Here is an 18,596-nt window from a genome sequence, read left to right as displayed (position 1 = left end):
TTTGATTGGCTGAGGGTGGAGTTTGTATCAGCGGGTTTAGCGCCACTCCGCTGGCTACGGCTGCTCTGAGTGTGCGGTTCTAGGTGGGCTCGCGGTGAGTCATAGTGGGAACTTCTCTTGGGTATTGAGGGGTTCGAATCCTGTCCTCAGGGTCTTTTTGCGAGCTGAATTTCCCGAGCTTCCGTTTTGTACTGTGTTTGAGCTTGGGAAGGGGGAGAGGAATGCGTGGCCGACTCTCTTCCTTCTTTGTAGATAAATTTCGAGGTGGAGGTCACTTCCCTTGTAACTTTCAAGCTGAAACTGGCCCAGACGTAAAGGATAAGAAAGAACAAAGTTGTCCCCTTCAAAATGAAAGCGAAGTTGCTCTGTAGAGAGTTTTATAGGTGTTAGTAATTATTTCCATATTTAGGTTCAATCTGGAAAATGCGTACTGAGAACCCATTATTAGCTGCAAGGTGCTGCAGGAACTGGAAACACACCGACTTGTGTAGGAGGATGCTCTGCGAGTGTCCCTAAGGAAGTGTGGGGGGTGGGGTGGCAAGGGGAGGGTAGGAGGGCACCAGTCTTCCTTGGGACTCAGTTTCTCTATTTGAAAAAAAAAATTGTGTTGCACTTGTAAGGCCTTTTCCTGCTTTCAGATTCTTTGGGCCTGGAATTCCCAATTATCAAGCATTACCGAGGGGTGGGGGGAGGAACGTTGATGCATCATCTCATTTGATACGCAAGCTCTATCTACTTTTCTGGGTTCAGAGAGGTTGCGATCTACGTAAAGGTCGTGCAAAGAGTTGACTTAGACATCTGACTCGACTCCAGATCTGTTTGCTTATAACCTCTCCACTATACTTTTTCCTCATGGCAGAGGCCAATGCAGTCCTGGTCTGGTGGACCCTCTTATCATGAGCGATGATAGCAGCTACCTTTTGACACACTGTCTTTTGCTAGTTTTCAGGGCAGAGAAGTCTTGCTCAAGAAGCTGCAGGAGGACACAGCTCGGCTGAGGTGGTATTAGAGCAGCAGGTCCTGAAGTGGCGGACCCAGCTCTGGCAACACCTACCTCCCTGGTGTGCTTTCAGGAAAACTCATCAGGACCTTTGCATCTGGAAAGCTGTGTAAATGCAATAATCAGTGTGAGTCATGTTTACTATATTTTCCTTGAGGGGTAGCCTGAGTGTGGGATTCAGGAGAGAAAGCACTTTTTTTTTTTTTAATCAAATTAGGGATTTAAAGTTAGGGATTGAAAGTTACTTTGACTTTACTATAGGTTCTGTTATTGGAGTTTAACTGTCCATCAGATTAATTTTAAAGCTGGGGTGGGAACCTCTGTTATGGTCTTCGGTGTCTCATCATGGTTTTCTTCAGGCTTCTGTTGGGCTGGGAGGCCATTTAGGATGCGGAAAAGATGAGCCCCATAGTTAATTAGCATCACAAAGGGCTAGGTGGAGTTGTTTAGAGCAGTCTTTGTGTTTTGCCTCATTAAGTGGCCCAGCTCTTAGTTTGGAGTCAAGGAATCTAGAATGAACTTGGGTCCTACCCTCCAGGAGCTGGTTTGGGGGAGAGGGGGCATCAGTGGCATTTTATGTATAACATAGCCACCCCTGGGGTGATGCAGCGAATTTCTGTAGAGTTTCTCTTAGTCTATGCCAAGCCACCTGACCCTTCCCTTTCTTTCTTTTTCAAAAATACATATGAAGTTTAAGTGTAGTGTTGATTGTATTAATGAATACATTTTAGGTTCCATTTTTAATTTTAAAAAATTGGATGAGTGTAAGCTGTTATGAGTCTCTCCCCCTCCCCAATTCAGTTTCATTGCTTTTTACTTATTTATAGCCTTCAAATAATTTCTTTGTTTCTGTCCTCTGTGGTTGTGGCTGTCACACAAAAACTTATCAGGTGAAAATGATGTGATGAAAAGCTCAGCCGAGAAGAATGATAGGTCTAAACTGTTAGAATTTTAATTTTTGCAGAGCATGCGTATCCTGGATCTTTTTTTTTTTTTTTTTTTTGGCTGTTGTAATATACCCATCCTTCACTCTTGACCTTTACGATGTCTTGTTCCTTGAAATTCACCTTACTGTTGGACACTTATTTTTGAGGTGGTGATGTCTCGGGAGACGGATGTGGAGTGTCATCAGCCCCATGGCAGTGCCTCCCCGCAGTCCCAAGGTGGCTTCTCGCAGTCCCACGGTCCCTCCTCACAGCCACACGGCTCCTCTTCACAGTCCCAGGGCACGTCCAGCTCCTCTACCAGCACGGTGCCCACGTCCAGCCAGTCCTCTCACTCCAGCTCGGGTACGCTGAGCTCCTTAGACACAGTGTCCACGCAGGAACTCTATTCTATTCCCGAGGACCAAGAACCCGAGGAGCCTGTCCCTGCCCCTTGGGCTCGATTATGGGCCCTTCAGGATGGATTCTCTAATCTTGGTAAGACCCTTTGTAATATTTTGTTCAGAAAAACAGTTATAGAAAGTTGTTGCAACAGACAGCTCAAGACACTCCTGGAATGATTCTGGAGTTTGAAGGTGATGAAAGACGGAACCAAGGAAGCAGTTTTGGGGTATGCACTGGCTCTTACTTGCTGTAGAGCCCCTTCATTTATACTTTCAACAAACATTAATTGGGCATCTGCCATGTGTTGTCCATCTGAAGAGGGTTGTGGATCTGTTCCCTAGAAAAATGCGGATTCATGCAAGCTAGCAAACATTTGTCATCTAATCACAGAAACTTCACCACTTAACTCCTGCTGGTGGTACAGCAGTTTCAGAGCATCAGTTTTACAGTTTCAGAATGGGGAAGGTTATTTGTTGACTCCCTGTTACTTATTTTTATCTCAAAATAGCCAACCTTGCTGTTTAAATATACTCATCCTCTCTGACACCTGGTTCCAACAGTAAGGCTTTGCTCTCGGTATGTTTTAAGTAGCATTTTTCCTCTGTCTCGAATTAAAATGACCTCTTCATTAAAAAAAAAAAAAAAAAAGAACTTGACATTAATGGAATAGAAAATAATAATGTAAAGAAATGAATGGCTAATGTACCATTTTGTACCTTGTCACTCACCCTTTCCTTTTATGTCACGTGCAACTTTGATGACTTGAAAAAAACAGTAAAAAATGGAGAAATAATATAGCAATATTCATACGTACAACTTTAAATTTAGAAGTAAGCATTTGAAGCTAATTTTTACTCATTTAAGCTAGGCTTAGGGCTGATGTATGGTGAGTGGGACACAGAAATGGTGAGTTAGGGTGAAGTTGGATGTATCTCCTTTAAACGTAAGATTACATACACAAAGAGCTTGTTAGGGAGACCAGCATAAAGTAATTGCTCAATGAAGAGAAGCTATAATATTTTATTGTTATTATTTGTTATTGATTCACACCTATCTTTTCTTCTAAATAATTTACAGTTTTAGCTCTTATCCCTTTTGAGTTGATTTTTGTACATGGTATGAGGTATTGTCCAAATTCATCCTTTGGCATGGGAACGTTCAGTTGTCCGAGCACTATTTCTTTCTTTCTTTTTTTTTTTTTTTTTTTATAAATTTGTTTATTTTTGGCTGCATTGGGTCTTCGTTGCTGCACGTGGGCTTTGTCTAGTTGTGGCGAGTGGTGGCTACTTTTCATTGCGGTGCATGGGCTTCTCATCACCGTGGCGTCTCTTGTTGCGAGCACGGCCTCTAGGCGTGAGGACTTCAGTAGCTGTAGCACGTGGGCTCAGTAGTTGTGGCTCGTGGGCTCTCGAGCGCAGGCTCAGTAGTTGTGGCGCATGGGCTTAGTTGCTCCGCGGCATGTGGGATCTTCCCGGGCTAGGGTTCGAACCCGTGTCCGCTGCACTGGCAGGCGGATTCTTAACCATTGCGCCACCAGGGAAGCCCCCCGAGCACTATTTCTTGAAGAGACTATTCTTTCCCCCTTGAATGGTCTTGACACCCTCATTAAAGATCATTTGACCATAAATGTGAGGGTTTAATTCCGGACTTTCAGTTCTGTTCCATGGATCTGTGTGTCTGTCTCTCCTTATGCCAGTACCACAAAATCTTGATTACTGTAGCTTTGTAGTAAATTTTGAAATCCAGAGTGAGTCCTGATTTGTTCTTTTTCAAGATTATTTTGACTACTATGGTTCTTTACTTTTCCATAGGAATTTTAGGATAAGCTTGTCACTTCCTGCAAAGAAGGCAGCTGGGATTAAATCTGTAGATCAATATGGGTAATATTCCCATCTTAACTGTATTAAGTCTTCCAATCTGTGAACGTGGTGTAGCTTTCATTTATTTAGGTCTTCTTTAATTTCTTTCAACAGTGTTTTGTAGTTTTCAGGGTACAAGTCTTGCACTTTAAAAACTTTATTCCTTAGTATTTTTTAATGTTTACTTCTTTTCATTGTGATAAAATATATATAACATAAAATTTTGCCATTTTAACCATTAAGTGTGCAGTCCATTGGCATTAGTACTTTCACAGTGTTGTGCAACCATCACCATTATCTAGTTCCAAAATTTTTTCCTCTGGTAATTTCTTTTCCCCCCTAGCTTTATTGAGACATATATAAGTGACATATATAACATTGTGTAAGTTTAAGGTGTACAGTTTGATACACTTATATATTGCAAAATGATCTCCACCATAGCCTTAGCTAACACCTCCTTCACATCACATAATTACCATTTGTTTTCTTCTAGTTTTATGGTTTCACTTCTTCTGTTTAAGTCCTTAATCGATTTCAAATTAATTTTTTTGAGTGGTGTAAGATAGGGGTCCAATTTCATTCTTCTGCATGTGGTTATTCAGTTTTCCCAGCACCATTTATTGAAGAGATTATCCTTTCCCCATTGAGTTCTTTTAGTAATTTCTAACCTATTTTCTCTGTCTTTGAATTTACCTATTCTAGATATTTCGTTTAAGTGAAATCATAATATTTGTCCTTTTGTGTCTGGCTTCTTTCATGTAGCATAATATTTTCAAAATTCATGTTGTATCATGTATCAGAACTTTGTTTCTTTTTATGTCTGAATAATATATCTGAATAATAATATTGTATAAATATATCACATTTTCTTTATCCCTTCTTCTGTTGATGGACATTCGGACCTTTTGGCCATTTTGAAAAATGCTGCTATGAATATTTGTGACAAGTATCTGTTTGAGTCTCTGTTTTCAATTTTTTGGGGGGTATTTAGTGCCTAGGAGTGGAATTGCTGGATAACATGTTTAAGTTTTTTAAGAAACCACCAAACTGTTTTCCACAGCAGCTGCACTATTCCATATTCCCACTACTAATGTATGAGAGTTCTAATTTCTCCACATTTTGCCACCACTTAATATCTGTCTTTTGATTTCCATCATCATAGTAGGTGTGAAGTGGTGTCTCATTGTGATTTTGTTTTACATTTCCCTGATCGCTCTAATGATGTTAAACATCTTTTCATGTGCTTATTGGTCATTTTTATGTATTTGGAGAAATGTCTATTCAAATCTTTTGCTCATTTTTATTTTATTTTTTCTTAACATCTTTATTGGAGTATAATTGCTTTACAGTGTGTTAGTTTCTGCTTTATAACAAAGTGAATCAGCTATACATATACATATATCCCCATCTTTGCTCATTTTTAAATTGGATTGTCGTATTAATTGAGTTGTAAGTGTCCTTTTTTATATGGTAGATATAAATCCCTTACTAGATATGTGTTTTGCAAATATTTTCTCCCATTCACTTCTTTTCACTTTCTTGATGATGTTCTTTGATTCACACACATTTTAAATTTTAATTGTGTCCAATTTTTATATTTTTTCTTTCGTTTCTTGTGCTTTGGGGTCATATCTAGACAGACTTGCTTAACCCAAGGTAACAAAGCCTTATCACTATTTTTTCTTCTTAGAGTGTTATAGTTTTGGTTCCTGCAATTAGTCTTTGATTCTCTTTCAGTTGCTTTTTGCACATGGTGTGAGGTAAGTTCCAACTAGATTATTTTACATGTAGATATCCACTTGTCCTAGCACCATTTGAAAAGACTATTTTTTCCCCTATGAATTTTGTTGTCACCTTGTTGAAAATCAGTTGACTGTAAATGTGATTTATTTTCGGTCTCTTAATTTTTTTCCATTGATCTGTATGTCTAACCTTTCACTAGTACCACACTGCCTTGATTATGATAGCTTTGTAGTAAGTTTTTTAAATTTTATTTATTTATTTATTTTTGGCTGTGTTGGGTCTTTGTTGCTGTGCGTGGGCTTTCTCTAGTTGCAGTGACCGGGAGCTACTCTTCATTGCGGTGCGCGCACTTCTCATTGTGTTAGCTTCTCTTGTTGCGGAGCACAGGCTCTAGGTACGTGGGCTTCAGTAACTGTGGCACACGGGTTCAGTAGTTTGTGGCTTGCGGGCTCTAGAGTGCAGGCTTAGTAGTTGTGGCGCATGGGCTTAGTTGCTCCACGGCATGTGGGATCTTCCCGGATCAGGGCTTGAACCTGTGTCCCCTGCATTGGCAGGTGGATTCTTAACCACTGCGCCACCAGGGAAGTCCTGTAGTAAGTTCTGAAACTGCAAAATGTAAGTAAGCCCTTTGTACTTCATTTTCAAGATTGTTTTGCTATTCCGGGTCCTTGCTTTTTTATAGGAATTTTAGTTTGAGCTTGTTAATTTCTGCAAAGAAGGCAGCTGGGATTTTGATAGGAATTGTGTATAGTTTGGGAGTTTTGCCATCTTAACAACATTAAGTCTTCCAATCCATGCACATTTACATAGGTCTTTCAAATTTTTTTCCAACAATGTTTTGTAGTTTTTAGACTATAAGATTTGCACTTCTGGGCTTCCCTGGTGGTGTAGTGGTTGGGAGTCCGCCTGCCAGTGCGGGGGGTGCGGGTTCGATCCCTGGTCCGGGAGGATCCCACATGCCGCGGAGCGGCTGGGCCCGTGTGCCACAACTGCTGAGCCTGCGCTCTGGAGCCTGCGGGCCACGTCTGCTGAGCCCGCGTGCCGCAACTGCTGGGGTCCCACGCCTGGAGCCTGTGCTCCGCAGCAGGGGAGGCCACCGCAGTGAGAAGCCCCTGCTCGCCGCAGTTGGAGGGGGCCTGCGCGCGGCGGCGGGGGCCCAACGTAGCTAAAGGTAAAAAATGGATAAATAAATAAATAAAGAGATACACTGAGTGTTTAAAAAAAAAAAAAAAAGATTTGCACTTCTTTTGTTAAATTTATTCCCAAGTATTTTATTCTTTTTATGCTATTGTAAATGGAATTATTTTCTTAATTTCATTTTAGGTTGTCCATTGCTAGTGTGTAGAAATACAAGTGGTTTTTAAATATTGATCCTGTATCCTGTAATGTTGCTGAACTTGTTTATTTGGGCTAATCTTTTTTAGTGGGTTCCTTAGGATTTTCTACATATAAGATTATGTCATTTGTGAATAGGATTAGATAGATCTGCTTCTTCCTTTCCAATATGGGTGCCTTGGCTTTTCATCTCCCTCTCCCTCCCTCCGTTAATTGTCCTGGCTTGAACCTCTTACACAGAATGGAAGTTTTAAGAGCAGACATCCTTGTCTTGTTTGTGATGTTCCTCTCCCCTGTCACCATCTCACCTGTGCCCCATTCTTCACTACTAGGAGAAGGGGCCCATCCTTCCCAGGGTTCTTACTCCTAATTGCCTCACTGAGAGTTTTGGTCTCTTTGCCTCCTGCCTTGCTGTCCTTGCCCTCCTCCACACATCTGCCTGAGGCCTCCTCTAATGAGCCAAGGTCAGAGCAGGCTCTTCCATGGGCAGCCTCCCCTTCCACTCTCTGTCCATCATCCCTGGACTGTTGGTGTCCTGATGAAATCTCCATGCCTTTCCTTCTCAACTGTCCCAGAAGCTCCTGGTTTCTAGCAGAAATACCACGGTTCATTTATACCTTTCCCTGTTAATAGATGCTTAGGTTGTTGCCAGTTTTTATTCCTGCAAGCAAGACTGCAATGAATGTCCTTGTCTCCTTGGTCATTTGGACAAATGTCTCTCTAGGGTAGAGCCTGTGTTGAGTTGCTGGATCATAGAGTAGGCATGGCTTTACCTTGTAATGGGTACTGCCATGTTGCCTTCCAAAAGGGCTGTTCAATCTATCCTTCCTATCTTGCCTCATGAAGCCTTTTTGATAGTCCCAGGCAGAGTTGCCAGAGCCTTGCATCTGTGCTTCCCCTGGAGAGTCTACCTGCTGTATTGTTGTTGCTTCCCTGTTTGTCTCCCCACCAGACTGCAAACTCTTTAAGCGATTAATTTAACTTTTTGAAGAGGTTATATTTGCATTAGGTGCAAAATTCAAAACAGTGCAAGGCCTTCATCCAATTTCTGTCTTTCCCCCAAGTACTTCCCAGGATTGCTGATTTCTTATGTAGCCTTCCAGAAGTATTTGGTGCACATATAAGCAACTAAGTATCTATGTGTTCTTTTTTCCCCCTTTATTATTTATACCAACTGTAATTTACAGCACACTGGTTGTAACCTGTTGTTTATGTTTAACAATGTATCTTAGACATTCTTCTATCAGAATGTAAAGATCCCCATTTCTTTTGTAGATATATAAATTTATTGAACTAGCTCCTTACTAATGGACATTAAAGTTGTTGCTATAAGAATAATGCTATAGGTCTTTCCTGGTGGCAGAGTGGTTAAGAATCCACCTGCCAGTGCAGGGGACATGGGTTCGATCCCTGGTCCGGGAAGATCCCACATGCCGCGGAGCAACTAAGCCTGCGCTCTAGAGCCCATGAGCCACAACTACTGAAGCCCGCACGCCTAGAGCCCGTGCTCCGCAACAAGAGAAGCCACCACAGTGGGAAGCCCGCGCACCGCAACGAAGAGTAGCCCCCGCTTGCCACAACTAGAGAAAGCCCGTGAGCAGCAATGAAGACCCAACGCAGCCAAAATAAATAAATATATAAATAAATAAATTTATTAAAAAAAAAGGAATAATGCTATAGTGAATAACCTTGTACATATGTCCTTATGTCCTTCCGTAATACATATGATTCTATCTGTAGGATAAATTCCTAGAAGTGGGATTTCTGGACCAATGGGTGTGTGCATATGTAACTTTAAGGAACTGAGGTGAAGTTCACATAACATAAAATTAACCATTTTTAAAAATTATTTATTTATTTATGGCCGTGTTGGGTCTTTGTTGCTGCATGCGGGCTTTCTCTAGTTGCGACGAGTGGGGGCTAGTTTTTGCTGCGGTGCGCGGGCTTCTTATTGCGGTGGCGTCTCTTGTTGCAGAGCGCAGGCTCTAGGCGCGCAGCCTTCAGTAGTTGGGGCGTTCAGGCTTCAGTAGTTGTGGCACGTGGGCTCAGTAGTTGCGGCTTGTGGGCTCTAGAGCACAGGCTCAGTAGTTATGGCGCATGGGCTTGGTTGCTCCGCGGCATGTGGGATCTTCCCAGACCAGCGATAGAACCCATGTCCCCTGCATTGACAGGCAGATTCCTAACCATTGCACCACCAGGAAGTCCCTAGAATTAACGATTTTAATGTGAACAGTTCAGTGACCTTTAGTACATTCACAACATTGTGCAACCACCACTTCTATCCAGTTCTGAAACATTTCCTTTACTCCAAAATGAAACCTTATATCCATTAAGCAGTTACTCCCCATTCCTTTCTGCTCTGCCCCTGGCAACCACCAATCTGTATTTCATATCTATGGATTTAACTATTCTGGATATTTCATATAAATACAGTCATACAATCTGTGGCATTTTGTGTCTGGCTTCTTTCACTTAGCATAATGTTTTCAAGGTTCATCCATGTTGTAGCATGTATGAGTTTTAACATTTATTCCTTTTTATGGGTGAAAAATAGTCCATTATATGTAAATATCACAATTTGTTTATCCATTCATCCATTGTAGGACATTTGGTTTGTTTCCATCATTTGCCTATTGTAACTAGTGCTGGTATGAACACTTGTGTACAAGGATTTGTTTGGGTACATGTTTTCAGTTCTTTGGGGTATATACTTAGGAGTGGAATTGCTGAGTCATAAGGCAATCCTATGTTTAACTTTTTGAGGAACCACAAAATTTTCCACAGAGGTGTACCATTTTACATTCCCACTAGCAATGTATGAGGGTTCCTATTTCTTTGCATCCTTGCCAACACTTATTATTTTCCTTTTTTAAAAAATTAAAGCCGTCTTCATGGGTGTGAAGTGGTTGCATATGTAATTTTTTTAAAAAGTTATTTATTTATTTATTTAGGCTGTGTTGGGTCTTCATTGCTGTGCACGGGCTTTCTCTAGTTGCGGCGAGCGGGGGCTACTCTTCGTTGTGGTGCGCGGGCTTCCCACTGTGGTGGCTTCTCTTGTTGCGGAGCACAGGCTCTAGGCGTGCGGGCTTCAGTAGTTGTGGCGCATGGACTCAGTAGTTGTGGCTGGCGGGCTCTAGAGTGCAGGCTCAGTAGTTATGGTGCACGGGTTTAGTTGCTCTGCGGCATGTGGGATCTTCCTGGAGCAGGGCTCGAACCTGTGTCCCCTGCATTGGCAGGCAGATTCTCAACCACTTCCCCACCAGGGAAGCCCCTACATATGTAATTTTGGTCTTGCCAAATTATCCTCCCTAGACGGTGTATAAATTACATTCTCACTGGAAACGTATGGGAATACCTGCTTCTTCATACCTCTTGCCAACACAGTATAATATGAAACATTTTGATTTTTGTCAATCTGAAAGTTGAAACGTGGAATCTTAATGTATGGTTTTCAGAATTTCTTGTATTGAGTTAGCTTGGCCATCTTTTCATATGTTTGAGCCATTTGTATTTCTGTCTCTTATAAATTTTTTTGTATCCTTTACCTATTTTCTACTGGATTGTTTGTCTTTTTCTTATTGCTTTGTAGAAACTTTACAGATATTAGGGAAATAGTCCTTTGATTGTGACATGAGTTGCTAATATTTTCCCTAGTCTGTCTTTCCATGAACATTTTGCTTGCCTACCATATGCATTGTCCTAGGTGCTGGAGCTGTATTCTTAAACAAGAGACTCAAGGCTGCCCTTCTGGAATTTGTTCTAACAGGGGAATGCCAGGAGACAATATACAAATAATCAAGATAATTTTCAGTTATAGAGGGAAACGGAACAGGCTCTTGTGGTTATGGTGGGTGGGTGGTGAGCTGGGAGTGTGCTTATACAGAAAGCTGAGTGGAAGATGATAATTTGCAGACACAAAAGGCAAGATGGCCATTCAAATCACTGGGAATGAAGAATTCAAAGGCCACAAGGGAGGTTGAACCCAGCATATTTGGGGCAGTGGAAGGAGGCCAGTGGAGCTGAGTGTAGCGATCAAGGGGAGAGGTACAAGGTGAAGCTGGGAGGGACGCAGGGGCCAGATCCTGAGCATCTAGCCTGCCATGTGGAGTGTAGATTTCATACTAAGTATGATGGGAAGCCTCAGGAGAGTAATGAGTAGGAAGTTATTATTATATCATAAGTATTTTTCCAAATCATTAAAAATTATTTGAGAATTTTAATGACTGCTTAGCATTTCATGGCTATGTATAAACCATAATTTGTTAAACTCGTTGGAAATATTTGGTTTTTTTCTCCCCACTGATTTTGAATCTTATGAAATCTTGATGGACAAGTCTATAATTTTGATTGCCTTCTTAGGCTGTTTTCCTACAAGCAGATTTTATGAGCAGTTTTTAAAGGTGTTTGATACATGAAATTCAACAGCCCTCTGGGGTGTGCTTTTGTGTTACAGAGTGTGTTAACGACAGCTACTGGTTTGGGAGGGATAGAAACTGTGAATACTGCTTTGATGAGCCCCTGCTGAAAAGAACCGATAAATACCGGACTTACAGCAAGAAGCACTTCCGGATCTTCAGAGTAGGTGGCAAATATCCATACATTTGGGAGAACTGGTCATCTAGACATCACTCTTAGTTGTCTCCCCACTGAAACAGCCCACCATTAAAACTCCGAAATAAAATGTTTTCTATTTTAGGAAATGGGTCCTAAAAGCTCTTACATCGCATACATAGAAGATCACAGTGGGAATGGAACCTTTGTAAATAGAGAGCTTGTAGGGAAAGGAAGACGCCTTCCTTTGAATAACAATTCTGAAATTGCACTTTCAGTATGGAGTAATAAAGGTAATATTATTATCTTCTGGTTACTGGAATTTTTTCTTCTGTATAAAAGGAAAAATGACATTGTGTCCTTTGTAGAGTGTGGTTAGGTACATAGAGTAAGTAGGTTAGTATTCAAGATTCACCTCAATCCTAGTTGCATTTTTTAACAATCAAAAGTTCTATCAAGCCAGATTTTCTAAGGTTTAATTGGTTTGATTAGTTTTATTTAAAGCCATATGCTTTAAATTATCATTTTGCTTAGTTGTCATTCATTAATTGATTCACTTTTATCACATCAATCTTAGCTATCTATCTTAGCTTTAAATTATCATTTTGCTTAGTTATCATTCATTAATTGATTCACTTTTATCACATCAATCTTAGCTATCTATGAGTTGTTATTTTAGGCCATTAGTTCATCCCTTCCCCTGCTTTTTCTCTTCCTTCCTTATTCTTTCCTTTCTTTATTTCTTTCAGTCATTAATTTCTGCATATATTTATTGAACTATTATATATAACCTGGCATTAGGCTATGGGTTTTTCTGTAACAGTCTCAATTTAGACCTTCCACCTTCTTAAATATGACATGGTTACCCTTTGAAAGTGGAGATGTTTATCATCATTATTGGGTAGTATTTTATAAACATCTATTCCTAAAACTTCATGAATATCACATCTAAAACGAACAGTTGTCATTCAGTGTAAATAAAAACAACCTACAGAATTAAATATAGCTCACAGTGATTTTAAAATCTTGGACAAGAGGAATACTCTCGTTTCTTTAATTTGAAAAAAAACTCACAGAACTTCCCAAAACTATCTGAGAGTTGAGCAGCTTGGAATGGTATGTGTTTGTGTGGATAACACCTTAAAAATATAAATTCCCAGAGGCACTGTCCCATAAATCCTGATCCAGTAGTTCCAAGGATTTAAAAAATCCTGCCCAGGTGATTCTCATGCAGCCAGTCTTCAGACTGGCATCTCGGAATTATGGCTATTCTGGACATCCTGGAGTACATTTTATGATTGCCTTAGTTTCTCCTGTTTTCTGACTATTTTATTTCCTGTCTGATAATGACAGTCAGGACAGCTGCACAGGCTTTTGCTGTTTGTGAGCACCTGGTCAAGGTGGGCAACTGGTCGCTGAAATGTGGCCTGTCCTCTACTTGACAAGTGGTGTGCTATCTTTTTCTAATTGTTCTATCTGAAGGGCACCTTTTATTTGAACAAAGGTGTTATGTGGTCTGAAGCTGGCCGTGATGGAAATTGATCAAACTGGTACTCTGCAGACTGATTCAGCCTATTGACATTTTTTTAGGCCTTTGCTGATATTTGTGCTTTAATATGAAAATCCAGTTTTCTTTGAAAAGATGGAATATCTGGCTATACTTGAGCATATTATCCCTAATTCAAGGATTTGCAGGTGCTAAGTAGAGGCTGCCTCCTTCAGATGGATGATGTTTTCCTGTTCAAGTCTCCACTGCTCCACATCTTACTCTCACTCCAGCCTTACCTGTGTGCATGACCTTCCTGGCTTGTGTAGGCAACTGAGTTTACAGCCCCTGAAGTAGACATCGACACTTGGGAAAATACATCTCCAGAGCCCCTCAAGTTCCCTGATTCTCAGGTGTCACTGTAACATCTAGGTTCATCAATATCAATAAGCAGGGAGGAATGGTTGTATCCTAGGTAGCCAGCAGGTCTCATTCATTAGGCAGCTGTCTGCCTTCTGGGGACCAGCCTGGATTGAAGCATGCTGAGCTGGTTCAGATTTGTGCCAGAGACTGGATCTCTAGGTTACTCCAGGGAGGTCAAGACCCATCACCTGAAATCTGAGAAACTCAAGGGTCTTAACAAATTTCACTGTTTCCAGATATTATAGGCAGTTGAAAATTTACCACTTTGTAGAACTGGAATGTTTGATAACTGATTGCAGGTTTGGCCCAATGGATGGTTAAATTATGAAATAAGCGGTTTTTTGGTTTTCTTTTTCTGAGTTACAGGCCGAATAATGAAGAAATAAAGGGGATTTTTTGGGAAAGTGTTATTTAGTTAATTTTACAAGTAAGTTCAAGGTGGTTTGCACTGTAAAATACCAGCTAGGTAAAGGTAGAAATGGTTGAGAGAAGATAATACTAGTATGGTGACCTCTGGCCTGATTTTTTTTTTGGATATTTACTTGCCTAGAACATATTTTCTAGATTCAGACTAATTGCCTTTTGGTTCTGGGCCTGTGCAGTTGATAACTGTTCTGAGGTCAAGGAATAAGAATAGCATTTATGTATGAGTTTCCTGCATTATAGTGAGAATGATGCTGTGTGTTTCCATTGTGGAATGAAGCTTGTCTATCATCATTTTTCAAGGGTTTCACAACATGCATTAGCCTAGCTAAATGATTTCTTTGGGGTTAGATGTTAAATGGAATTAAGAACGATTGTCTTATATTCCATATGTTTACTAAGTTATAGGACTATTTATCTTTTCTTTATCAAATGGATTAATGAGACCTATTTCTGCCATTTTTTCCTTAGTTTTCGTATTTTTTGATCTGACTGTAGATGATCAGTCAGTTTATCCCAAGGAATTAAGAGACGAATACATCATGTCAAAAACTCTTGGAAGGTAATTTTTTTTTTCTTATGGAACTTGCACTTAATTTCTTTCTAAACATTTGTCATTGGTTAGTTTTTTGTTCCTGGTTTTATGGCATTCATTATGTATTCATGACATTTGTAGGGTACCTATTTGTGATAGGTATGTTATTGACTTATAATGATCAGTTGAGCAGTTTTTCTTTATAAATTTTATTGGTGATAACTTTTTAAAAGCAGTTTTATTGAGATATAACTTGCATACCGTACAATTCACCCATTTAAAAGTATACAGTTCAGTGGTTTTTAGTATATTCACAGAGCTGTGAAGCCTTTACCACAGTCAGTTTTAGAACATTTTCATTACCTTCCATAAAGAAACATTTACTGCATTTCTTTTTTTTTTTTTTTTTTTGTAATTTTATCTTATCTTTGGCTGCGTTGGGTCTTTGTTGCTGCACGCGGGCTTTCTCTAGTTGTGGCAAGCGGGGGCTACTCTTCATTGCGGTGTGTGGGCTTCTCATTGCGGTGGCTTCTCTTATTGAGGAGCACGGGCTCTAGGTGTGTGGGCTTCAGTAGTTGTGGCATGCGGGCTCCGTAGTTGTGGCTCACGGACTCTAGAGCGCAGGCTCAGTAGTTGTGGCGCACGGGCTTAGTTGCTCCGCAGCATGTGGGATCTTCCCAGACCAGGGCTCGAACCGTGTCCTCTGCGTTGGCAGGCGGATTCTTAACCACTGCGCCACCAGGGACGTCCCAGCAGTGGTTTCTTAAATGGCACCAAAAGCGCAAGCAACAAAAGAAAAAATAGAAAAATTAGACTTCGTCCAATTTTAAAACTTTTGCCTCAAAAGACACTATCAAGAGAGTGAAACACAAGCCATAAAATGAGAGAAAATATTGCAAATGATATATCTGATAAGAATCTAGTGTTTAGAATAGATAAAGAACTTCTACAATTCAACAACAAAAAGATAACCCAATTTAAAAATGGGCAAAGGACATTTCTCCAAAGAACATATAGAAATGGCCAAAAACCACTTGAGAAGATACTCAGCATCATTAGTCATTAGGGAAGTGCAAATCAAAACCACAATGAGATGCTGCTTTGCACCCATTAGGATGGCCATAATAAAGAGACGGAAAGTGACATGTGTTTGTGAGGATGCGGAGAAATTGGCACCCTTATGCACTGCTGTTGGGAATGTAAAATGGTGCAGCCACTGTGGGAAATAGTATGATGTTTTCTCAAAAAGTTAAACAGAATTACCATATGATACAGTAATTCCCCTTGTTAGGTATATACCCCCCAGATTGAAAACAGATGTTCAACAAAAGCTTGTGCACGAACAGTTCACTGCAGCTCTATTCACAGTAGCGAAAAGGTGGGAACAACCTAAGTGTCCATCAACAAAAGAATGGATATACAAAATGTGATATATCCATAAAATGGGCTATTATTTAGCTATAAAAAGGAATGGAATACTGATACATGCTACAGCATGGGTGAGCCTTCAAAACATTCCAAGTGAAAGAAGTCAGACACAAAAGACCACATAGTGTATGATTCCACTGATGCGAGATATTCTGAGCAGGCAAATCCATAGAGAGAGAGCAGATTAGAGGTTGCCAGGGGCTGGGGGCAGGGAAAAAGGAGAGTGAACACTTAATGGGTTTGGGGTTTCCATTTGTGCCGATGAAAAATTTCCGGAAATAGATAGAGGTGATGGCTGCACAACATTGTGGATGTACTTAATGCCACTGAATTGTACACTTTAAAATGATTATAATGGCATGTAAAGCAACTATACGCCAATAAAAAAAAAAAATCTTTAAGATAAAGCGAAAAAAAAAAACCCCACAAAACAAAAACAAAAAAAATAAAATGCGATTTTTGTTAATAAAATGTTAATAGGATTGACAAAAAAAAATGATTACAATGGCAAATTTTATGTTATTTATATACACAATACATAGTAAAAAAGATGTCTTGGCAACCCCCTCACCCCATCCCCCAACCCACAGTGGTTAGAAAAGTCTACTTGCGGCAGGTAATGGGTGACTGATGCTTGATTAACTGTACTGGGTGTCATCCTGGGTTGCAGTCCTCCTCCATTTTAGCATCCCAATTAATTGCAAATCTTCAAGAGCTTGCTGCAAGCAGATTCATGGTGCACTTTTGGTTTCTTATGTATTGTGATTTTATTTTGGGTGCAATTCATGGCATCAACTGCTTACGCGCTTCCTTTGAAGACAGGATAAGAAAGAAGAGAAATGGATCAGTGAAAGTAATTCATTTGCAGTTGCTGTTTACTATTACTTGTTTCAGGCACTCATTTTTAACTTGGACTTGGTTATATTTGGTCTTTCTCTGGCCCCTGGGATAAATCATTTCTCTCTGATTTGTTCTTAATGTCTTTCTGAGAGTTTCACAATCTGGGGTGACAGCAAGACCTAAGTCTATATCACTCAGCTCAAAAAGTGGCATTTGGAGCTGAGTCAGTGTTGCTGGATGGTCCCTATTCACTTATGCCTTTGACATTTTACACTGGTGAGGTTTCTGAAAACAGAGACAATGGGCTGTCTTTAACTCAAAATGGTTGAGGCCAGTTCAGGAGTGGTGGGTCTCAGGATTAAAAACATTTTGACAGTCAGTCACTTTCTGTGTTTTTCCCTGTAGTGGCGCCTGTGGTGAGGTGAAGCTAGCTTTCGAGAGGAAGACGTGTAAGAAAGTAGCCATAAAGATCATCAGCAAAAGGAAGTTTGCTATTGGCTCCGAGAGAGAGGCAGTAAGTACCCTTGTTTGTGGCTGTTTGGTCATTCTTAACACTTCTTACCTTCCCCAAATAATTTTAGAGTGGTGATTTTCAATGTCAGGAAGGATTTATTGCTCAGAATTTGTATCAAAGAACATTGAAAATTTTTGAGTGTATTCAACTAATCTAAACACTTACTTATAGATAATTTGGTTCCAAAAATATTTGGTTATACATTATAATACACATAGCAGGAACTTGTTTTTGCTTTTTTTTCCCCCTTCCAAGTTGTTACAAGACTGTTTTTACAATAAATGAAAGGAAATTAGGAAAAAAAAAAAATCCAGCCGTATCCACACCACTGTAACCCCACAGCTGTTTTCAGTTTTCTCCTTCCTTCTAGTCTTTGTTCCTATGAATTTCTGTTTCTAGATGGTTGAGATCATATTGTGTATACAATTTTGCATTTTGCTTTTTCACATAAGCATTAATACATGTACTTTTCCCTAATATATCCTTTTTGATGATCGAGTCTCTGTTTCACCAATTTTATCATAATTTATTCAACCATTTCTCTGGTTGATCATTTAGATAAGTTAGGTCATTTAGGTAATTTCTAATTCTTTGCTCTTCCTGATAACGTGGCAATGAATACCTTCATGTTTATAGATTTTTAAAAATCTTAAATTATTTTAAAAGTCTCTTTATATGGTAACTATTCATTTTATTACATTTTCTGTAATACACGCTTATGCGTTGCTGAAGTGGCCAAGTGTATTTGTCTTTCAACACATGACCCAACAAAGTAATGTAAAACATAGCCTCTAATCACGTTTTCCTTTGTGGCCAGCTGTTTCTGGCTATTATACTCTAACATTCTTTAAAGATCAATTTCTTTTTTTTTTTTCTCCCTAGACAATGCCATTCTCACACAGCAAGAGGAATTTCCTTTCAGTGTTCACATTGTTATAGATCTTTCCCCTGTGATTCTGGATTTGTTTCCCATTTTGGGGGGAAGAAAATAACCTACCAGATTCTTAATGACTTGGAGCACAATTTTACTTCTTAATTTCATCTTTCAAATCCTGTCGGACTCTTTAGACCTCTCCATCATCAGAGTACACCCGGATTTGGTAATAAGTTTACCGGCTTACAGGAAGAGGC

The 18,596-nt window shown here is 39.9% G+C and overlaps 1 protein-coding gene across 1 annotated transcript in view; it reads left to right on the top strand.

Moving 5' to 3' along the window:
* The first annotated feature begins 38 nt into the window (after positions 1-38).
* Positions 39-18,596, top strand: part of CHEK2 (checkpoint kinase 2) — a 39,494-nt gene continuing 20,936 nt past the window's right edge. Inside the window, exons 1-7 of the mRNA XM_061169475.1 lie at positions 39-94; positions 943-1,127; positions 2,094-2,421; positions 11,719-11,843; positions 11,962-12,109; positions 14,620-14,710; positions 17,357-17,465. Coding sequence (XP_061025458.1) covers positions 2,100-2,421; positions 11,719-11,843; positions 11,962-12,109; positions 14,620-14,710; positions 17,357-17,465 — 795 coding nt within the window. The 5' untranslated portion in view covers positions 39-94; positions 943-1,127; positions 2,094-2,099. The remainder of the gene's footprint in view (positions 95-942; positions 1,128-2,093; positions 2,422-11,718; positions 11,844-11,961; positions 12,110-14,619; positions 14,711-17,356; positions 17,466-18,596) is intronic.

The sequence above is a fragment of the Eubalaena glacialis genome, chromosome 15 (assembly GCF_028564815.1).
Source record: "Eubalaena glacialis isolate mEubGla1 chromosome 15, mEubGla1.1.hap2.+ XY, whole genome shotgun sequence".
Taxonomy (NCBI): Eukaryota; Metazoa; Chordata; class Mammalia; order Artiodactyla; family Balaenidae; genus Eubalaena; species Eubalaena glacialis.
This window is presented reverse-complemented; position numbering and strand designations above follow the sequence as displayed.